Genomic DNA, 24,613 nt, shown 5'->3' with positions numbered 1-24,613 from the left:
GCAGGTCCCTCCCAACTGCCCTCCCCTGCTGGCCTGATTGCCCACAACTGCCCTCCCTTGCAGGCCTGGTCCCTCCCAACTGCCCTCCCCTGCTGGCCATCTTTTGGTGGCCATCTTGTGTCCACATGGGGGCATCCATCTTTGACCACATGGGGGCAGCCATCTTGTGTGTTGGATGGTCAATTTGCATATTACTCTTTTATTAGATAAGATAGAGGCCTGGTGCACGGGTGGGGGCTGGCTGATTTACCCTGAAGGGTGTCGCGGATCAGGATGGGGGTTCCCTTGGGGTATGGGGTGGCCTGGGTGAGGGGCCTGTGGTGGTTTGCAGGCCGGCCACAACCCCCGGTGACCCAAGCGGAGGCCCTGGTATCTGGGATTTATTTATCTTCTATAATTGAAACTTTGTAGCCTTGAGCGGAGGCCAGGGCCAGCCAGAGCAGGCGGGAAGTTTGGCTTCCTCCATCGCCGGGGAAACCCAAGCCTCCTGCTCGCTCCGTGGCCGCAGCCATCTTGGCTGGGTTAATTTGCATACTCGCTCCTGACTGGCTTGTGGGCGTGGCTTGTGGGCATAGCGGAGGTACGGTCAATTTGCATGTTTCTCTTTTATTAGCGTAGATATGTATAACTATGGACTATATTTGCTTTTCTTAACATCAGAAAGCTAAGAATGAAAAAATGTGCATAGGAGTACAATATATTATAAAACTAACACAACAACCTTAACCACCAGAGTATAATACACATTGTATAGTCATTGAAAACTTATTATGTGCCTGAGACCGTCAAAACCAAGTGACTTGGTTTTTTCGGTTTTGTCCTTTCACCTGCAACAAAAAGCATGATAGTTTTATTCTCGTTAACTCCCATCTTTAAATTCAAATGTAAAACATCTTAATGTAAACTACTTTGAAACCAGATATAAAATGAATGAATTCAACAAATATTTACTGAGTGTTTCCTAGGAGTCAGGCTCTAGGGGTAGAGCAGTGAACCAAACAGAATAAAAAAAAAAAAATCCTTGCCTTCATTGGATTCATACTGTATTTAAGAGATAATAAATAAGTAAATTATACAACATGTTCTATGGTGATAGTAGTGTAGAGAAAGCCAGCCAGCATGAAGGGTGCAATTTAGAGTATAGACCTGAAGGAGGGAGGAGAAAGGGAAAGAGAAATGCCTGAGGGTTAAGACAACAGCAGGGGCAAAGAGCCTGAAACAGTGTATTTGAAGTGGACAAGAAAGAGCAAGATTTGGAATGCACATTGAATGAATCTTCTGTCGAATTCACGTACATTTCCTATTTGCTTATAATTCAAGTACCAGAAAATATCTTCAAACTGTTTTATTTGTTTAGGGAAGTTAATATGTTTAGGGAAAGAGGAAAATGCATAGTTTTCAAACAAATCACCTAATTTTTCATAACTTCCTTTTCACAGTTATTGGAGTTTATCATCATGGCTACATGTATAAAATTCAGCCCAAAGCTTACAGTTATTGTCATTTCTATTTTCACCCTGATAGCAAAAGCTGCATTTATAAGTTGTCTGAACACAGATTGTGCTACAGATGCCACATTATTTGCACTGACACATTTGGATAGCATTCCTTGAAATCAGACAGGAATGCAATGTAATGAGTAAGCTCTTGGGCTCTGGAGCCTGATGAAGTTGAATCTCAGTCCTGTCACTTTCTAGTTGAGTAGCTATAGAAATGTCCTTAATCTCTCTGTGCCTCTGTTTCTTATCTGAAAATGGGGATAAAATAATTGTAAGAATGTCATAGAACTGTTTTGAGGATTTAAAGTATGTAAATTAGAACACAGCTTGGTATATACCTTAAAAATGCATTGGCTGTGGGACTGAGTGAAAAAAGTGAAGGGATTGAAAAGTACAGGTTAGTAGTTACAAAATAGTCATGGGGATGTAAAGTACAGCATAGGAAATATCTCTATATATAAAAGCCTACATGACCGAATGACCAAATGACCCAACGACCGGTCGACTGGTTGCTATAATGCGCACTGACCACCAGGGGGCAGATGCTCAATGCAGGAGTTGCCCCCTGGTGGTCAGTGTGCTGCCAGGGCCAACCTCCCATGGCCCCTCTCCCTGGCCGCCAACCTCCTGCAGCCCCCACCCCCGCTGGCCAATCTTCCATGGCCCCGATCGGCCCCAATCGCCGGCCAGGCTGAGGGACCCCACCCGTGCGCGAATTTGTGCACAGAGCCTCTAGTAGTCAATAATATTGTAATAACTAAATATGGTGCCAGGCAAGTACTGGAAATATGAGGCATGGAAACTTTGTAAAGCATACAACTATCTAACAACTATGCTGTGTACATGAAACTAATATAAAATAATTTTGAATGTAAACTGTAATTTTAAAAACCTAAAAATATGTATTAACTGTTATGATAGTTGTTATTATTAATATTGATGGAACACATCTGGTGGTTTTTTATGTATCATAAACACAATAAGAAGTAATTATGATTCCTTATTTGTAAATATTTGCTCTCTCTTGATGGCAACAGTAAAAATCATTCTTTAATTTCTGAAGACTCAAATCCATGATAAGATCTGAATGCATTCATTCTTAAATTTAAACAGATATGTTTAAATGTTAAGAAAACAAACAATACATTAAAATCGAGTCAGCTTCTGATAATTTCTAAGTTGGAAAAAATATGCTTTTTAATACCCGATATTTATGCATCCCCAGTCATGTGTAAAAAGTATACTTAAGAGCAAATTCTTTTGCATTTCATAACATTTAGAAGAACATCAAAGAGTATACTTACACAAACCTAGATGGTGGAGCCTAACTAGGTTATATGTTATAGCCTATTTCTCTTAGGTTACAAGCTTGTACAGCATGTTACTGTACAAAACAACAGGGGATTAAATCAAGCACAACGGAAAATGATGCAATTAAGAGACTCAGTAAGCATGAGATGTCTGAGAATATTGCTGGTATAACACAGCATCCTGTTTTACAGCAAACTTTTTAATAAGTAGAAAGAATATACTCTAAAAGTACAATTAAAGTATAATATAATAACTACATAAACCAATAACAGTCATTTATTATCAAGTATTATGTACTGTACATAATTGTATGTCCTACATTTTTAAACGACTGGCAGTGCATAAATTAATGAGCAGGGAGCATATATAGTGTGGAGACACTGGAAAAAGATATGGTTCACATCCCAGGCAAGATGGAGAGGGATGGCATGAGAGTTCCTCACACTACTCAGAACAGCACAATGTTTAAAACTTATGAGTTGTTTATGTCTAAAAGTTTCCATTTAATACTTTTGGACTTTATTTGGAAAATTGCGCTTCTCTAGTTCACATTAGATAAGGGGGCAGATATAATAGTCCTCCCCTTATCTGAAAAATGAAACTGCAGATAAGGGGGGACCACTATATAAAGGATTCATGAAGAGGAGGAGGATGGCAAGAAACAGGCAAGTGCATAGGCCAGATCAGAAGGGATTTATAAGCAAAAGATGAAAACAGTTAATAAAGGGGTGAAGATAAGTTCTTGAAGACTTACTGTTATGATACAAAAGAAACTAGAAATTACTGAAAGGTTCTTTATGGTGATAAAGATATAAAGTGGTAAAGTCTAGGGAAGTTGGGTTATGGTTATGGAAATGGAGTCAAGAGTGTAGATCAGGGGTCCTCAAACTTTTTAAACAGAGGGCCAGTTCACTGTCCCTCAGACCTTTGGAGGGCCGGACTATAGTTTAAAAAAAAAACTATGAACAAATTCCTATGCACACTGCTAAGTCAGCTGCTAAGCAGGACAGGCAGCAGCAGCAAAAACACCCAGCGGGCCGGATAAATGTCATTGGCGGGCCGCATGTGGCCCGCGGGCCAGGCCGTAGTTTGAGGACCCCTGGAGATCAAGGACATTCAGAGGAACTGTCTGCATGGATTTAGTAATGAATCTGTTCTTAAGATAAATGCACAGAAAAACATTGGGGAATCATAACAGATACTGAAGAAGAAAAAATTATTTCAATTTCTCCTTTGGGATACAATCAGATGGTACTGTTATAGATGATTTTTAAAGAAAGAGAGATAGTGAAGAAGTGGACTAGTTGATTTGCATATGTAGCTTATATAAGCCCAAGTCTTCTTTTTAATCTTTGCAAGTTAAATCAATAGTTTTTAGTATCTGTATCATCTTTTATTGAGGAAATAATTCTTGTCATGGACTTGCTTTGAAGCTGACTTACAAAAAATATGCAGCATAGGGAATGTAATACAAGGCAAATAAAAATTTTTTGTAAAATTTTCTTCTTTTAAAACAATCACCTTTAGCTCCTGATGAAAATAACTTTGGGCAAAACAAGGAAAAACAAAGTAATTTAAAATGTTGAATGAGAAATATATTCCTCTGGGTCAAGTATAATTATATGATGTGATGATCAAACATTTTCAACTGACTCATAATGATCCCAATTATAATTGAATCACTGAATTTTTTGATACAGATCAGCCCTGAATGTTTAAACAAAATACAGATTCTTTAGTACTTTATTAGAACCCTAAAGTTAGAACACTTTAGAACAGGGGTCCTCAAACTTTTTAAACAGGGGGCCAGTTCACTGTCCCTCAGACTGTTGGAGGGCCGGACTATAGTTAAAAAAAAAACTATGAACAAATTCCTATGCACACTGCTAAGTCGGCTGCTAAGCAGGACAGGCAGCGGTGGCAAAAACACCCAGCGGGCCGGATAAATGTCCTCAGCGGGCCGCATGTGGCCCGCGGGCCGTAGTTTGAGGACCCCTGCTTTAGAAAATGCTTAATTCTAATAAATACTTCCACTTAAGTCAGAAACGTGTATGTGTTTATGTTTACATTATATTTATATTATATATTTATATTGTACTAGAGGCCCGGTGCATGAAATTCATGCACTGGTGGGGGGTGTCCCTCAGCTCAACCTGCACCCTCTCCAATCTGGGACCCCTCGGGGGATGTCCGACTGCCTGTTTAAAAACAGGCAGTCAGACATCCTTTCACAATCCGGGACTGCTGGTTCCCAACTGCTTGCCTGCCTGCCTGATTACCCCTAACCGCTTCTGCCTGCCAGCCTGATCACCCCCTAACCACTCCCCTGCCAGCCTGATCTATGCCTAACTGTTCCCCTGCCAGTCTGATCATCCCCAACTGCCCTCCCCTGAAAGCCCGGTCACCCCCAAATGTGCTCCCCTGCTCCCAGCCGCGACCTGGGCAGTGGCCTGGGAGACTGTGTGCACCTCCCCCACCCCCACGATCTGCTCCCAGCTGGGACCTGGGTCTCAGCTGGGAGCAGATCATGTGGGGGTGTACATCATCTCCCAGGCCCCTGCCCGGGTCTCAGCTGGAAGCAGATCCGCCCGGGGTGCGCACCATATCCCAGGCCACTGCCCAGGTCGCGGCTGGGAGCAGATCATGCTGGGGGATGTGTGCCTTCTCCCAGGCCACTGCCCAGGTTGTGGCTGGGAGAAGATCACACCGGGGGATGTGTGTCTTCTCCCAAGCCACTACCCAGGTCTCAGCTGGGAGCAGATCACGCCGGGGGTGTGCGCCATATCCCAGGCCACTGCCCGGGTCACGGCTGGGAGATCACACGGGGGGTGTGCGCCGTCTCCCAGGCCACTGCCCAGGTCGCGGCTGGGAGCAGATCAGCCAGGGGTATTCGGGACCCTCCCAGGCCAACAGCCCGGGTCGCATGCTGCCTGCTCTCAGCAGTAGCCCTCTCTGGGACTGGGGGACTTCGGTGGGCCTGAGAGGACTGGGCGCCGCCATCTTGTGGCCGCCATCTTGTGGCCATTTTGTCGCGGAGTGATGGTTAATTTGCATATTACTCTATTATTAGATAGGATAATGTATATATTATGTTTATATTAAGCGTATCTGCCCATGTACTTAAAGTGACAGAGAGGTTACAAATAATATTTACAATAAAAACAACCAAAAATAACAACTACTGAGTAATTTTTATTGAAAAGCATTGTGGTAAATACTTCTATATGTATATAAATATATATTAATCCTCACCTGAGGATATATTCTTATTGATTTTAGAGAGACAAGAATGGGGAGAGAGAGAAAGAGAGAGAAATAGCAATCTGTTGCCTCTCCTTGACCAGGGATTGAACCCGAAACCTAGATACATATGTGCAGACTGGGAATCGAACCCATAGCCGTTTGGTGTATGGGACAATGCTCTATCCAACTGAGCCATCTGGTCAGGGCATGAGTACTTTTATATACATTATTTTATTTCTGGACAATTCCAACTATTAAGTGTTCTAACATTAATGCAAATTTGCCAGCCTATAACTTTTTATTAAATTACTAGAGGCCCGGTGCATGAAATTCATGCATGGGTAGGGTCCCTAGGCCTGGCAGGCAATCAGGGCTAATCTGCGGGGCGACCAGTGGGGTGATTGGGGGGCCCCGCTCACACACACCTTGGCTGGCCTGAGGCCTGTGGGCTGGGGGCAGCTCCTGCATTGAGCATCTGCTCCCTGGTGGTCAGTGTGTATCATAGTGACCAGTTGTTCTGCTGTTGTTCCGGTTAATTTGCATATTAGGCTTTTATTATATAGGAATGGCCCTCATCATCCTCCCTTGGGAAAAAATTATACTTACTATTTATACCACTTAACAAAAGTAATTTTATTTTTTAATGTTTAATCTCAATCATCACAACAATCCTATGAAATAGGTGCTGTTATTATTTTTCACTTTTTTTCTGGAGAGGTAAGCAACTTTCCCAAGGTTGCAAATGTAGTAGTTGATGGAGTCAAAGTTTGACTTCAAAGCCCAGGTTTTACTTATCACATGTCCCTGAGACATGGGCTTTGTACACTGACAAAATCATGGTTCTGAATTCCCAAACTGAGGGTCAGATCCCAAACCATGGTGAACTCCATGAAGTAAGAAATGTCATTCTATAAGGCCTCGGTAGAAATGGACTACAAACCTATCCAGGCAACACCACTCTAATATGTGCTCAGTAAGACTGAGTCTTTTTTCCATTATAATTTTTACATACCCAAATCTAACCATATTGGTTAAGGATAATAACAATTGCTTATTTTGTTTCTAGTCATATAATGTGGCAGTCTTTGCCATCTATACTGTAGGATGTGGTTTTATTTTGACTGAACATGTAAAAAAAAAATGGGTCACCATCTGTGGATGCCACAACAAAGTATTAAGAATTAATCACTACATTATGGTTAAATCAAAATCATTACATGCTGTGTCAGTTTTGGCTTGTTTTATAATTTGTGAAATAAAAATAACAGTCAAATGATGGAAAACTAAGCTAGCCAGAATGTGATCATCTTGGCAATATGAATGATTATTTTGTTCTTATGTCCTGATTGTGGCAAATTTTATATAAATTTTGTTACAGCTTTAAATAATGGGACTTTGAAATCTATTAGCTCAAGAAATATTTACTGCCAACTTGCATTAAATGTAGTTAGATTACTTTATGTAACATACTGACTTCAGAACCTCTAGCCCTCAAGGGATAATCTGTTTGTTGTTAGACTTGGGAAAATCAGGTATTCATCACTCACCACATCCCTATTTTTCTACTTTCTACATGAAAATGATGGTAGTAACTCAGCAAATGTAGGTAAGACACATTTAAATTTTAATTTTCTAGTATGGTGAAAGACTGTTGCCAATCCATTCACATTCTCCTGTGTGGCCTCCATTGGAGTAGCTCAATCCAGTTTAACAAATATTTATTGCATATCTATTTTGTGCCAGGAATTGACCTAGAAACTTGTTCATAAAATGAACAAGCTAGATTCCTGTCCTTGAGGGAATACATATTCTATTATCAGAGACACACAGTAAGCAAAACATGTAATAAATGAATAAATTATATAATATTATAAAATAAGAAAAGTACAGCAAAGCAAGAGTATCAGGAGAGCCAGGCATGGGAAGGAGGGGCAGATTTCAGTATTATATGGAGAATCTGGATAAGCCTCAGAGGAAGGTGAGATTTCAACAAGTTCTGACAACAATTAGGTCATTAACCAAGTCGATTTCTTGGGGGAGAATATTTCAGACAGGGGAGAGCGAGAGCAAATACTCTGAGATGGAAACATGCTTTAAGAGTTCATTGACAGCAAAGGCTGTGCGGCGAGTGTGGCTGCAGCCCAGTGCATCAGAGGTGGTGAGAGACCATTATAAGGACTCCCACCTTTACTATCTGAAAGGTAGTGATCATCAACGATAAGGTTAGGTCAAGATATGATATTGATTGCAAATCTGATCTCACATTTCCTAGAGAATGTCTTTACAAGGGATTGCTGAATTGAAAAAAGTCCCCTTAAATTTCTGAACTTACCCTCAACCAACTTTCTAATATCCTTTTCTTAATTATCCTTTTACTTTCATCTTTAATCTCCAATGGTAAAATAATATATATCTCATTCAAATATTGTTATACTAGAGGAGGGTGGGGATAAGGGGGAGAGATCAACCAAAGGACTTGTATGCATGCATATAAGCCTAACCAATGGACACAGACAACAGGGGGGTGAGGGCATGAGTGGTGGTGGGGGAATGGAGGGGTAATGGGGGAATAAGGACACATATGTGACACCTTAATCAATAAAGAAAAAAAAAAAGACCACAGTAAGGTCAGCAAATATTGTTATACTATTTCCCCATAAAACCAGCCACACTGATAGTCTTTAAAAATAAGAATCAAACTACTTTCATACTGGTATGGGCATACCTTCTTCATCTTTGTTTATAAATGCATATAAATTAAGGAGGGCAAGAAAAAGAATTTGAACAAAGGACCTTATTTTGACCCACAAGACATTGCTACTGTGTTTTTTGCTTTTGTTTTTAGATTAATTTCTAGATATAACAAATTTATATTGAGTTTCCTTTTTTAATATTACTAATGAGCAGATATATTCATTCTTACTTTCTAACTCACTATATATGGTACATATAGATGGAAAACAATAAGAAACAAGTTTTTAAGGAACTGGGCTTCACCTTGCTAAATGAAAGTCAAGAGAATAGACAAAGAACACACACAGACAAGAAGCATGGTATGCAGGTCACTGTCAAAGGTAATTATTATCTTTAATAAATACAATTTAGCTTTAAAACTCATAAAATGTTAAGGAATTCCTCTTATCTCATTGTTTGTTGATTCAAAGAGAAATGATAGGTAATAATGGATGCAGTAGTAATTTACTAAAATACTTTTCTTCTTTAGAGAAAAGATCAATTCTAACACATAATTGTGTCTATATATTTAAAACTCAAATATTTAGTTTACTACAAGCAGAGACACTTTATTTGGAAAGTTGTGTGTTTCTTTAGTTTTCATTAGAGAACCACCTTTGCTTCAGATGTATGTCACTGTGGTTTTATTAAGGTTGCATTCGATGTTTAAGTAATGCTTTCAACGTAGTTACTTTATACCCACTATGCGCTACAGTATAATGTATGATGGTCAGATAAAAAGTAATCTCTTGTAATAAAGTTATTTTGCTGAAACAATTTACATTCTAGTAAGAAAAATAAGGCACGAGGAATAATACATTTCAATAAGACTCATACAAAAAGAATAAAATCAGTGTAAAAGCACATTAAAGGAATTTTGAATCAATGCAATAAGAATTAATAAATAGAATAAAAAGATTAGGAAAGAAAAGCAACTAAAAGAAAAGAATTGTAAACCATGTTCATTTACACCAGGGGTGGGGAATCGTTTTTCTGCCAAGGGCCATTTGGATATTTGTAACATCATTCACAGGCCATACAAAATTATCAACTTAAAAATTAGCCTGCTATATTTGGTCAAACACTTAAATAACTCACTCCTAATGCCTTGGCAGGGCCAGACCAAATGTTTTCTCAGGCCTCAAATGGCCCATAGGTCGGACATTCCCCATCCCTGATTTACACAAATGGACAATAAAAACAAATACATAGAGAATTTCATTCTCCTATTATATAGTCTCATGGTATTCGCTATATAATTTCTTGATTAATGTTGCTACCTGAAAAATTATAATTTCAAAAGCTTATGTAAGTTTTAGGGTAAGAAATTTAAAATTAAGTAGGAAAAACTACTAACATTTAACTGTATTAAGCAATCTTGAACTTAAACTGTGGAATTTCTCAACTACTTCTATGAAATAAGTACAGTTTAATTAAGTTAGTAAGTAATAACAATAAATCAGGCATGGGTTTTTAAAAAGTAGTCCATACTAATTGGCAACTATGCTCTGCATTAAAACCTTGGGTAATGAAAGATTTCATTTATTCTAAATATTGTGCAAGCTGGTGGAAGTACTTTTTGCTATTGGATTCAACTTCTTAAAATTAAACCTTATTATAAAAAGAAACCAGAAGGATGTCTCCATTTAGAGTTGATTCTAGTGATGAGTTTATTTCCATGAAAAACCAAGGCAACATACGTGTGTTTAAATAGTACATGGTTTCTGTGGCTATACAGTAACAAATAGGATGACTGTTAGTGAGACAAAATTCTCCTAGAATATATTACTAAATTATGGCAGAAATTTCTTCTCTGAAAGAAAAAAAACTGGAAAATTTTACAGTAGCACTAGGCCCACAGTTAAGTACTACCTAGACTAGGTAAAATATAGTACTGCACTTTAATTGAATACCTTATTTTTAATCAGAGATTCATAGATTGTGATTGGATGTCCTGGTCCTTGCTCCATTCTGGACCTTGTGCATTGCGCTAACTCATGCTCACTTCTTCCTCTGCTTTTCCCACCACAGAGGGATCAGATTCATCCAAAAAGATAATCAAAGATCAGATTTATTAGCAGCCAGAAGTATAGAACAAACTGCCAAAAATCATAAGAGAAAAGTTTCTTTAGGACTAGCAACAAAGACAACCTTTTAGGGGATAAACACATGAAGATATCACTTGGCCACTAACTGCTATGAGTATATATGCATATGTATTTTCTTCAAATTGCTTCTAATTATTAGACATATAGCACAAAACTTGGACATTTTTATACTTCATTATGTTAGGTTACCTTTAAATTTTTCAAATTCAACTCAAATATAGGTAAATAAATAATATACATACTTGGAAGAAACTGCCACCATGAATTCATCCAAAAAAGCATCATATTCAGGACCTCTCACTCTTCTCTGCCGGAGTCCAATGTACAGCGGATCTTTAAGTAACTCCTATTTTAAAAAAGTTACCAGAGATATAAAAATAACTAAAGGCAAGTCATATACTTGTTTTAAGTCTCAGTTTCCTTACTTATATAATAAGAATAGAAATTGTAAAACTGACTAAGAAGCAACCTACAGAGTCAATATTTAGTGTTAAATAGATTATATCTATAGTATTTATATGCCAAATAAGAAAAATAATTACTAAACATTAAAAAACATTGTGCCTTATTCTGGGGGGAATAAAAGGAATGAAAATTTCTCAGTGGTGCTAACTAGAAAAGCTCAGTTCAGATTTTACAGGCAGAGTTTTATCACATAGAAAAATAATATTGAGTTCTGAGTATTAAATGAGCTTAGAAAAAAGAAAGTTAACAATTCCTTTCCTTTTTCTTGTTTCTGAAAGCAAAATCTTTAACAAACATTTTGATTATACCTTTAATATTATAGTTGACTAATATTAAAAATAATCTTTTAGCCTTGACTAAAGTTTTTCTTAAACTTTACACATGTGAGCCAACGTTACTCTGTTCAAGTTTTAGTGTATGTAATATTTTTGTCTTTATTAAATCAGTTTTCAATTGAGGTATAATTTACATATGGTACTATCAATTCACAACTAGTTCCCAATAAACTAGGAACAGTAAGAAACTTCCTCAACCTAATAAAAGTCATTTATAAAAAACCCAAGTTAACAACATATTTAACAGAAAAAGATTTAGTGCTATTTCCCTAAAATTGGAAACTAGCCCTGGCTGATTTGGTTCAGTGGATAGAGCATTGGCCTGAGGACTGAAAGGTTCTGGTCAAGGGCACATGCCTGGGTTGCAGGCTCAATCCCCAGTAGTGGGCGTGCAGGATGCAGCTGATCAATGATTCTCATCACTGATGTTTCTATATCTCTCTCCCTCTCCCTTCCCCTCTGAAATCAATAAAAATATATTTAAAATAAATTAATAAATTGGAAACTAGACAAAGATATTTACTCTCATCACTTCTATTCAACACTATACTGAAGATCCTAACCATTACAATAAGGCAAGCAAAAGAAAAAAACACAGGAATACAGATTGGAAAGGAAGAAGTAAATTGTTTTTATTTGTATACACATGATCATGTACATGGAAAATACTAAGGAATCTACAAAAAACATCCACTAGGAAAAATATGTGAATTTAACATGATCACAGAATATAACATTAATATATACAAATCAAATGCGTCTATATACACTACCAATGAACAACTAAAAATGAAATAAAATACACAACTCATTTATAATAGAATTCCAAAGCATGAAATCCAAAGGGACATATTTAAGAAAATATGTATAAGCCCTGTAAACTGGCTTCATAGATGTAAGATAAGGTTAACAGAGGATGAGCTAAAGAAGAAGATGTTCAGTATGTGAGCAAAATTAAAGAAAACACAGAGGACACAAGACTTGCTTGTAAAAGATTTCAAAAGTGAAATAAGGCCTGTAGTCAAAGATCAAATGAAATGTGTGGTTGTAACAACTTTTTAAAAATATATCTGAATGATCTGAACTGGAGTCCAATAGACCATCTTGTCTAGATAACAGGAACGAGTCCCAGAGCTCTCTGATACGCTACCCATGTAGGGGGAAGGTCTGTTTTAAAAAGACTTGTGAGTGGGGGCTTTATGTAATAGAGTAGACTGTAATCTGATACATAGAACATTTTTAAAAAATCCTAAGGGTGCTGGATTAATTGGAACACTTCAAAATGAAACTACTTCGCTTGGTCCCCAACTTTCCACAAGAAGAAACCAGGCTGAGAAAGCTATTTAACTGTGATACAGTGGACAGCGCAAGAGTCCAGAGAGCACAGCCAGACGCATAAGAGAACTAGGCCCTTTTCAAAAACATTGCCTACTCCCCAGGTAGGTGGCCTGACGACATATGTCCAATGGGAATTCAAAATTTCTATGAACCATTTAGAGCCATATAATTCCTATTCCTCCCATTTTGAATGGGAGGTGTTTATTCTGACCCTGCGCCACCATAGTTTGTTTAATATGTGGGAACAGATAAGAAGACCCACAAAAAGGACCAAAACACAAGAAGCTTCATTTGTACCCGGACCTGATTTAGATCAGAGGACAGGATCCTGAAGTCTGGGCCTTCTGCTGTTACTGGGATGAAACTTTTGGAAACCTCGGATGAAGATGAGCATATTTGTACATGTGGAATATGAACAATTTGTGAAGGAGAGTCTACATGGAGAAGGGCAAGCTGTCCCATGCCTCTTAGCCTTCCTACCCATCCCAGCAAATCATAAACATTAATAAAATTGAAATTGTTTTAAGTCACTAAGTTTAGAGGTGGTCTGTTATAGATAAATGATAAGTTCTAGTAGGTGTGGTGATGTTGTTCTGTAGGTTGAGCCATTCAAATAATCTAAGTAGGGATTTGCTTCAAGCCAACAGAAGCGATAGCCTGGTTCACACCTCCTGTCCTAGTGAAATTATTAATAGCGTCCTCTTTCATTGCGAAAGTGTCTTGGTTTGGCTAATACATTATGTGGTCATCCTACATAAAACGTACTGCACAACAACGAGTTAAGGCTTTCTGGCTAGCTGGAAGTTAACATACTTAATCATATAAATGTATTTCAGATGAAATGTAAAATCTGAAATTGAGTGCTGTTGTAAAGCCCAGCTGTTCCTCGAGGCCTACAAACTTTAAACAGTCTACTGGCAGTCTTCTGAACAGCTGAGGCTGGCTTGCCAGTGAGCTTCTAATGCCTGCCAGAAGTAAAACCCTTTCTCCATGTCTGGGATGTATTTGGACTTCTAAAATGTGAATTAGAAGAACACAATTGAGAAAAGATGTCACATGTTTCCCTGCTCTTTTCGCTCATTCTTTCCAATGCTAATAATTAAAGTATATATAACTACAATGGAGAGTCAAATTTGAAGATTTATGAACAAGATAAAGCTTTTACATTAAATAAGGAAGTTATAAAATTCTCCCAAATATAACGTTTCTGTCATATTTACTGTTTTTTTTTTAATTTTTCATGATAATTAAGGCTTGAATAACGAGTGCACTCTTGGAGATTTGACTGAAAAAAAATCTACAGAAAGCAAAATTACCCAATTTTGACAATGGCTTCACAGACCAAGTCGCCTGGCACAGAAGTGATATTAATTTATCACATTAATAGCTTCTTGTGGCCAAGATTAAACACGCACTAGAACCTCTTTTGGAGAAGAAATGAAAGACTTTTGGTGTGAAGTAAGCACTTAAAAAGGTTAGCCATGCTTTTGCAAGAGATGTCACATGTAATGCAGGTGATGTCACTGAAGACTTATGAAGACTTATAGCATGAGAGAAAGAAAAAGATTACAAGAAAACAGTAAAAGACAAAGCAAATGGAAATAAGGAGGGTATATATTGGTAAAGTTAATGATCTTCCTTATTAACACTATCTCAATTATGGAATCTTGAGAAATTTTATTTGAAGCATTCATTTATTCGAAGCTAATAGTAATTATCATCAACTCACACCCTGTTCTTGTTTCTCACAGTTATACCTTTCAAATCTGAAAATTAAAAACTATTTTCTTAATATTTTAAGTTTTTATCATTAGTAAAACAATATTTCCTATCAGAAAATTTGAGAGCACTGAATAAACTCTACACATTCAGAACTATCCTCCACTATCACCTTGATGAATAGTCTTCTAGGCCATTTTCTTTATATCCACGCTTGTATAATATTATCTGTTCAAATTTTGGACAATATCATAACCCCTTTTCACATAGGAATATATTGTGAAAATTTTTCATGTCAATAGAGGAGCAGTCTTAAAATTTGTGACCTATATTAGAACTCTGCCCTCAAAGAGGATGAACAAATTAATAGTCCTCCCAATGACATATAATAAGTACACCTATTTTGTTGTAGCCTCAAGTAAAAGTATTATCTTTCCATATATACATGTGTGTGTATATATGAAATATAAATATATATAATACATATAATGTATAACAAAATAAATATATAAACATATTACTTATCTGTAATGTTAATGAGTAACATTCATTTGTACTTCTTTTCTAATATTAAATGTTTTCATAAATTTATTGAGCATTTTTACTTCTTCATTTGTAAATTATCTGTGTCCACATGTCATTTAGCAATTTGCATATTTCAAATTTGACATTTTCTTATTGACTTTAAAATGTTCTCTCTGATACTGAGAACATTATAAACTTTTATCTGCCATGTTATGACTATTCCCCACTTTAGCATTTATTTTTAAACTAGACGCCCGGTGCACAAAATTCGTGCACGGGGGCGGAGTGTCCTTCAGCCCCGTCTGCACCCTCTCCAATCTGGGACCCCTTGAGGGATGTCTGACTGCCCATGTAAACGGGCAGTCGGACATCCCTCTCACAATCCAGGACTGCAGGCTCCCAACTGCCCGCATGCCTCTGCCTGATTGGCCCTAACCGCTTTTGCCTGCCAGCCTGATAACCCCCTAACCATTCCCCTGCCAGCCTGATCGACGCTTAATTGCTCCCTGGCCAGCCCAATTGCCCCTAACTGCCCTCCCCTCTTGGCCTGGTCACCCCTAACTGCCCTCCCCTGCCAGTTTGGTAACCCCAAGCAGTCCTCCCCTGCAGGCCTGGTCACCTCCAACTGCCCTCCCCTGCCCGCCCAGTCACCCCTAACTGCCCTCCCCTGCTTGCCTGGGTTCCCCCCCAACTGCCTTCCCCTGCAGGCCTGGTCCTCCCCTAACTGCTCTCCCCTGCAGGCCTGGTCCCCCCACAACTGCCCTCCTCTGCTGGCCTGGTCACCCCTAACTGCCCTCCCTGCTGGCCTAATCGCCCCCAACTGCCCTCCCCTGCGGCCTGGTCCCCCCCCCCAACTGCCCTCTCTTGCTGGCCTGGTCACCCCCTGCTGGCCTGATTACCCACAACTGCCCTCCCCTGCAGGCCTGGTCCCCCCACTGCCCTCCCCTGCTGGCCTGGTTCCCCCAAACTGCCTTCCCCTGCAGGCCTGGTTCCCCCCCAACTGTCCTCCACTGCAGGCCTGGGTCCCCCCCCAACTGCCCTTCTCTGCAGGCCTGGGTCCCCCTCCCCCAACTGCCCTCTCTTCCTGGCCTGGTCTCCCTCAACTGCCCTCCTCTGCTGGCCTGGTTACCCCTAACTGCCCACAACTGCCTTCCCCTGCAGGCCATCTTGTGTCCACATAGGGGAAGCCATCTTTGACCACATGGGGGCGGCCATCTTGTGTCTTGGAGTGATGGTCAATTTGCATATTACTCTTTTATTAGATAGGATTTTATTTATAATATATAGATGATCATTTTTTCGGTGCTATGACCTCATTATTTTCAAATGAAAAAACAAGATTCTGTAAAGAAATAATATGTAATTTTCACTCACATCAGTAACATTAAGCAAACTGCCAACATTCTAAAACAATAATTAAAATGTCAGCATGCACATAAGCTGGCACAAAAGTTAAAAAGTGGTAAAAATAAAAATGATTAAGTTTGACTGTGATTCAGTAAGTGTGGGGTGGGGGTCAGGGTTGGGCAATCTTAACGCATGCTCTTGGTAATTCTGAAGTGGTTGGTCCATAGAACACATATTGAGGACCACTCCTTTCAAGCTTATTAAGTTAAAATAAGATGATTATACTTCCCCAAAGGTTCATTTCTGTCTTAGGTAATTATGTTTTCTATTCTAGTTTATATAATGGGTATTTCTAAAATCTATCACAAACTTCAAGGAATTTCATAGTTATAATGCGTATAAAATCAAACTGAAGAAAGTCCCCAATGTCTTTCCCAAGGCATTGGTGCAGTGTCTCAGACAATGAAGAAATGATTAGTGCTCATTCCAATGCAGGATCACTTGTCAGAAGTGGCAAGTAATCCCCATACTAAGGAAGGATAAAGGCTAGAACTTAAGGCAACCTGAGAGAGAAATGATGACACTCTAACTGGGGCCATGTGGTAAGCAGATAATGACCCTCCCTCTCCCCTAACTTGTAAGCATGTGACCTTATTTGGCAGAAGAAACTGCAGAGGTGATTAAGGGTGAGTCTTTGAAAGTGAAAAACCTTTCCTGGCCCTGGTCTGAGAAAGAAATGTGACTCGGAAGCAGGGTCAGAGAGATACCACACTGCCGGCTTTGAGCATGGACAAAGGGGAACATGAACAAAGGAATGAGTCTGTAGAAGCTGGAAAAGGCAAGGACATGGAATGCAGCCTGCTGGCACCTTTTATGATTTTAGCCTTTTGAGACTTGCATATATTTTTGTTGCTTTAAACCACCAAGTTGGTAATAAATTGCTATGTTAGCAATAGAAAACGAATGCTGGCCACATTCTGTACAAGGGCTGAAAAATACATGGCAGATACATATGACAGAAAATCTTTAAGGTTTTTCTTTAGTTCAGCTTCTCTCTGACACAGCTGGCTCCTGCCACAGATAAAGAGCACTTTCTAGAACACAAGGGGAAACCTTCTCAATGGGAAGAGGCTTCAACTTGAGTTCAAGTTCCAATGAAGATTTTAGATTTAGATACAATGTTCACATGAACTAAGGTCAGACTAAACATACAACCAGAATCAGAAAAGCTAAGACCTGGAGCAATGATATTATAAACAAAGAATAACTGTGCACTCTGATGGGGTGGCTTAGTTGGTTAGAGTGTCATCCCATACATCAGAAGGTGACAGGTTTGATTCCTGGTCAGGGCACATACCCCAGTTTCGGGTTCAATCCCTGGTCAGGGAGCATGCGGGAGGCAAAAGATCGATGTTTCTCTCTCACATCTATGTTTCTCTCCCTCTCTCTCTCTCTCTGTCTCTGTCTCTCTCTCTCACTCTCTTTTTCTCTTTCTTTCTCTCTCCTTCCTCCACCCCTACCTCCTTCTCTCTTTCTAAAAATCAATAAAAATTATAAATACATTAAAATATATTAACAATATTTAATTTAGCAGTATTTTATGAAAGATTTTTGTTTCTGATCTACATTAATGTAAATTAACATTTACTAAGTGCTTACAAAATGCCAGTCACAATTCTAAAGACTCTTACGTATATTAAATCATGACAACTCTATAAGATAGATACTCATTTTACATGAGGAAACTGAAGCACATAAAAGTTAAGTCACGCCCTGGCTGGTTTGGCTCAGTGGATCGAGCATCGGCCTGCAGACTGAAGGGTCCTGAGTTCAATTCCCAGTCAGGGCACATGCCAAGGTTGCGTGCTCAATCCTCAGTAGGGGGCATGCAGGAGGCAGCCAATCAATGATTCTCTCTCATCATTGAAGTTTCTATCTCTCTCTCCCTCTCCCTTACTCTCTGAAAACCAATAAAAATATATTTTAAAAAAAGTTATGTCACTTTTTCAAGATCACACAATTAGTATATGATGAAACTGGGAACATGGATAAACATAAGACTAATTTTTTGTACTAATTTTACCAGATTTGGAAATGAAGCTTATAATGAAATGTGAAGCTATCAATTTTAATATGTTCTTGAACAGTTTCTAGAGCACAGGAACTATGTTTTCTGAAACTTGAATAATCAAACTCATAATCTGATCTGAGTTTAAATTCTACTTAACATTAAAATTTAGACCTATTTTCCTTTTTATGTTTGCCTCATATTTTTGTCTATTGTTTGTATGGACTCTGGTGACATGGTTCAAATGCATTCAACTATTTTGGATAGGGCCTAACCACTTTACCTAGTTGCCTAGGGACCATAACTAACAGTCACAGGGTGGGGGCTGCTATGCCAGAAAATTAGCCATGTGATTTGGGGTGGGGGAACCTGGGTCATTGGTATCAGTCAACTGGAGACAGTATACGTGGCAATCCATCAAGCATGCCTCGGTAATGAAATCCTAGAGCACATATCAGTCCCACACATGAACACTAGAAGATAAGGTGTCTTGACTTCCCAAAGAGAGGAAAATAGAAGCTTCACATTTAGAGCCCTCCAAGACTCTGCCCTGTGCATCACTTCCTGTAGCTTATTTTAATATGTACCCTCTCTCTTTAATACAACTTAACTGTAATTATAATAACTTTCAGTGATATCTATGAGTCTCAGCCTTAAAAACCTGAGAGTGCTTTGGGATCCTCCCTCCCCCCAAACCTTTCAGTTGGTGTCAGAAGTGAGAACAGTCTTGGAACTACGCCCTCAAACTTCGTAGTTTGGCTAACTTCAGGTAAAGCTAAACTATCCAAAGGAACTAATAATTTATTCTCTTTTTAGGACAAGAACTCCAGCTGATCATTTGTAATATACATTTTCACCATTAAATTTCTTACATATGATTTTAGAAAAAGATAAGTTATAAGCAGGTTGCTGAAATATAGTTAGAGACTAAGAGTATATGGGAACTGGCAGAGAAATGATTTGCTAACTGTCCTTAATGGTTTGTCAAATGTCCCTATCAAAGCATTCAGTGCATGCTGAATCTAGTCAAGTATGTGTCTCCTCTTCTAGATTCAGAGCATCTTGCTGGCAAGATCTTAAGTTGTTTACTCTGATATTATCTAGCCTTCACTTAGGCCTTGACATATAGTAGGTGCTCAATATTTATCTAACTCAGTTAAATCAACATAATCTGACTCAATTAAACTCTACAAAACTCTGAAAATTTTCAGGAAAATCTCTTAGTTTAAAAAGATACTCCAGTGACCTGTCAAAGAGTTAATATTCCACCCCTCACTTAATTTTTTCCCCTAATGTCTCCAACAGTTCACTGGCAGTAAGCAAAAGTATCTAGAAATAACACAGAGTACTTTAAAAATAGATTAATTTAACATATCAGATTATTTTCTAATTTAGCAGCTCAAAAACTTTGAAATATGGTAAGCACCAGGCATTTTAATGGAAAAAGAATTTAGAAAGCTAGATCTACAGCAGGGCAAAGTAAGAAATTTGATGATGGATAGATGGGTTTTGCAGGCTGTGGGAGGCTGAGACAGAAATGGAATAACATAAAAGTAGTGACTACTAAAATAGTAAAGGAAAACTAAATGGACATAATGTGAGAAAATTTCAAGACAATTAGCAAATTTGACAATTTTAAGACACACTTTCAGTAAATTAAATATTTCATGTAACTAATACAATCAATGTTTGGTTTCAGTAGTGCACAATTTACTCTATGTCCACATTATACAATCTTATTAAAAGGCCCAAGTTTAAAACCGAACTCAAATTTTTGTATGCCTGTTTTATCACTCTTTACTCTTCTTTATTTTTTCCTAAAATTTTTAAGATGTTCTACAGATTTTGTGATTTTTAAACTCTGATTTCAATGGAATTTATCACAGAAGAATGTTTTAAAATATATGAAAAAAGAGGAAATATTCAATCTACATACTCAATTTTAGAATAATTGTTTTAAGAGGTCAGCTTTGATAATTTCTAAGTCATTTCTATTGGTATTGAAAAAGAAAATGCCGATAAGCAATGTGTTTTTATCAAAATGTATCCTTTATAAAGGTTAAATGAGCACTCATGTATAAACAGGAAGTTAAACATAAAAAACATAAAAACTGTTCAAGTTATTATTATAACACTAGAGGCCCAGGGGTCCCCTCAGCCCAGCCTGCACCCTCTCGTAGTCCAGGACATCTCGGGAGATGTCCACCTGCCAGCTTAGGCCTGCTCCCTGGGGGAGCAACACTCATCCCAGTCAGCCGAGCAGCGCTCCCCCTGTGGGAGCCCACTGACCACCAGGGGGCAGCTCCTGCGTTGAGTGTTTGCCCCCTGGTGGTCAGTGTACATCATAGCGACTGGTTTACTGGTTGTTCTGGTCATTCCACCGTTCAGTCGCTGGGTTTTTATATACAAGACTGGAGGCTCGGTACAAGAAATTCATGCACAGGCATGGTCCCTAGGCCTGGCTGGTGATCAGGGCTGATCTGTGGGGCAACTGGCAGGGTGATCAGGGGGCCCCCGCTGGCATCCACCCTGGCTGGCCTGGCGCTGCCTGCTCACCAGCCCTGTCCCCTGCTGCCGGTCACCTCCCTCTGCGGGTAGACCGGCGGGGCCATCGGGGAGGCCTCCACTGGCACCTGCCTTGGCCAGCCTGGCACCGCCCACTTGCTGGCCCCACCCCCTCAGCCACTGCTGGTCACCTCCCTCTGCAGGGCGACTGTGGGGCAATCGGGGGCCCCTGCTGGCACCCACCTTGGCTGGCCTGGGGCCTGTGGGCTGGGGGCAGCTCCTGCATTGAGCGTCTGACCCTTGGTGGTCAGTGCATGTCATAGCGACCAGTCGTTCCGCTGGTTGTTCTGCTGTTTGGCCGATTTGCATATTAGGCTTTTATTATATAGGACTGGAGGCCCAGTGCACGAATTTGTATACCAGTGGGGTCCCTCAGCCTGGCCTGTGGGATCGGGCTGAAACCGGCTCTCCAACATCCCCTGAGGGGTCCTGCATTGTGAGACAGCACAGGACAGGCTGAGGGACCTCACTGGTGCACGATCGGGGCCAGGGAGCAACATGGGAGATTGGCTAGCTGGGAAGGGACCGTGGGAGAGCTCCAGGGCATGTCTGGCCCGTCTCACTCAGTCCCGATTGACCGGACCCCAGCAGCAAGATAACCTACTGGTCAGAGCATCTTCCCCCTGGTGGTCAGTACATGTCATAGCGACTGGTTGACCGGTCAACTGACTGCTCCCTGGTGGTCAGTGCATGTCATAGCAAGCAGTTGAGCAGCCTTAGCATATTATTAAAATATTACGCTTTGATTGGTTGAACAGCTGACCAGACAACCGAACATTTAGCATATTAGGCTTTCATTATATAGGATTATTAACAGGTCAAAAGTTATATTTTAAATTGCTTTAGGAAGGAACAAAAAAAAACAACTATAAAAAAGTATACATATTGCCGAGACCGGTTTGGCTCAGTGGATAGAGCGTCGGCCTGCGGACTCAAGGGTCCCAGGTTCGATTCCGGTCAAGGGCATGTACCTTGGTTGCGGGCACATCCCCAGTGGGGGGTATGCAGGAGGCAGCTGATCAATGTTTCTCTCTCATCGATGTTTCTGACTCTCTATCCCTCTCTCTTCCTCTCTGTAAAAAATCAATAAAAATATATATTTTAAAAAAAGTATACATATTTATGTCAAGTATCAAGGTCATATTTGATAATGAATCTGTTCTGGACCTACGTCTGAAATTTGTATGTAACTTTTAAAAAGTCTATCCTTAACTGACCATTATCTTTCATCTCTACTTCAGAAAATTCTACCTTTAATTTCTAGAATTTTTCACCCATAAGTAATCCTGAATATTAGCAATAAAGGATGAGCAAAAATATGTACTATTTGACTTTAAGATTCTAAAATACCATTGCAGGATGAGAAAGACTAAACTCTAAATCATCTACCTAAGATTCAATACAGACTTCTAGGACAAAAGCATTTCAGACTGATTAAACTTAATATCCTTTGGGTTCCTATGTAGTATGAACATAGTAATTTAAAAAAAGAAACTATGATAGTCTGAAGTAAAACATAATACTCTATAGAATAATGTTATAAATACTCATCAAAGGATAATAAACACTAAAGAAGCTGGTAAAATATTAATAATATTATAAAGAAGAGAAAATGAAAGGAGAAAATAATTTTCTTGTAAAAGTTGGGGAATAGGTTTGAGGAGAGGAAAACCAGCCAGAAAATAATTCTCTGAAAGATAGTATTTTATGAGGTTCTTGACATAAGCTCAAAATAAAGGAATTGTGGTTTGGTTTTGTTTTTGAAGGTTAACAACTTTCTTAGAGACTTAAATTGTTTACCTCATTTTCTGTTCCCACGTCCAGAGTGACAGGCAGACATTCACGAGGATTCATCCCGCCACAAGCTGTATACAGAGCCAATTTACCCACAGGGATGCCCATTCCATTACTACCAAGGTCTCCCAAGCCAAGAATACGCTCTCCATCCGTCACCACAATAGCCTAGAAGAAAAAGAAATAATATCTATTAATAGATAGATGTTCACAAATCCTGGGGCACAGTTCCTTGTCTCCATTTCTGAAGTTAATACTTATGTAATAAAATACTAAACTGTCAAAATACATAAATTGAATATACATGGAAAAAATATTATGTGATTGTACATGTGGGAGAATAAATAAATTTGATATATACATAAGAGAGTAAATTTGATAAATGCATTCTATATTTTGTTAAAAATAAACATAAGTGATTAATATGGTTGTCAAAAAAAGAAGAGAAGACTATGCACATAAAGACTTAAACAATCCAGCCCTCACCAGGTTGCTCAATGGGCTGGAGTGTCATCCATCCCATACACCAAAAGGTGGTGGGTTCGATTCTGATCAGGGCATATACCTAGTTTGTGGGTTCGATCCAAGGTTGGAGTGCTTATGAGAGGCAACAGACTGAAATCTATCTCTCTCTCTCTCTCTCTTCCTCTATCTAAACCTATCCTCTCATGAGGATTAAATAAAACACAAAGATTTAATCAAGAGGGGCAGTTTGAAGAGTATCGGGAAATAAAAACTCAAACTAGAAACTGAAAGGAAACAGCAGTTTTAAAACTAGTCGCATCCACTTGGACAATCCTATCTAATAAAAGAGTAATATGCAAATTGACCATACCTCCGCTATACCAACAACCCACGCCCACCAGCCAATCAGGAGCGAGTATGCAAATTAACCCAACCAAGATGGCTGTGGCCACGAAGAGAGCAGAAGGCTTGGGTTTCCCCGGCAATGGAGGAAGCCAAGCTTTCCGCCTGCCCTGGCCTGCCTTGGCCTCCGCTTAAGGCTACAAAGTTTCAATTATAGAAGATACATAAATCCCAACAAAAATGGCTGCGGCCGTGGAGCAAGCAGGAGGCTTCAAAGTTTCAATTATAGAAGATAAATAAATCCCAGATACCAGGGCCTCCTCTTGGGTTGCCGGGGGGCATGGCCAGCCGGCAAACCACCACAGGCCCCTCACCCAGGCTGCCCAATGCCCCAAGGGAACCCCCACCCTGATCCAGGACACCCTTCAGGGCAAACCAGCCAGCCCCCACCTGTGCATCAGGCCTCTATCCTATCTAATAAAAAAATAATATGCAAATTGACCATCACTCCAATACACAAGATGGCTGCCCCCATGTAGTCAAAGGTAACTGCCCCCATGTGGACACAAGATGGCTGCCACAAAATGGCCAGCAGGGGAGGGCAGTTGGGAGGGACCAGGCCTGCAGGGGAGGGCAGTTAGGGGTGACCAGGCCTGCAGGGGAGGGCAGTTAGGGGCAAATAGGCTGGCAGGGGAGCAGTTAGGCATCAATCAGGCTGGCAGGGGAGTGGTTAGGGGTGATCAGGCTGGCAGGCAG

The 24,613-nt window shown here is 39.6% G+C and overlaps 1 protein-coding gene across 2 annotated transcripts in view; it reads right to left on the bottom strand.

The window, feature by feature from the left end:
* The window catches only part of ME1 (malic enzyme 1), a 172,569-nt gene that overhangs the window by 74,053 nt on the left and 73,903 nt on the right, over positions 1-24,613 (bottom strand). For both annotated transcript variants that reach the window (XM_079779880.1, XM_079779879.1), the window contains 2 exons: positions 23,057-23,218; positions 11,137-11,240 (listed from right to left, as the gene is read on the bottom strand). In XM_079779880.1, coding sequence (XP_079636006.1) covers positions 11,137-11,240; positions 23,057-23,218 — 266 coding nt within the window. The remainder of the gene's footprint in view (positions 1-11,136; positions 11,241-23,056; positions 23,219-24,613) is intronic.

The sequence above is a fragment of the Cnephaeus nilssonii genome (assembly GCF_951640355.1).
Source record: "Cnephaeus nilssonii genome assembly, chromosome: 9".
Taxonomy (NCBI): domain Eukaryota; kingdom Metazoa; phylum Chordata; class Mammalia; order Chiroptera; family Vespertilionidae; genus Cnephaeus; species Cnephaeus nilssonii.
The sequence above is the reverse complement of the archived record's forward strand: the minus strand, read 5'-3'. Positions and strand labels throughout refer to the sequence as shown.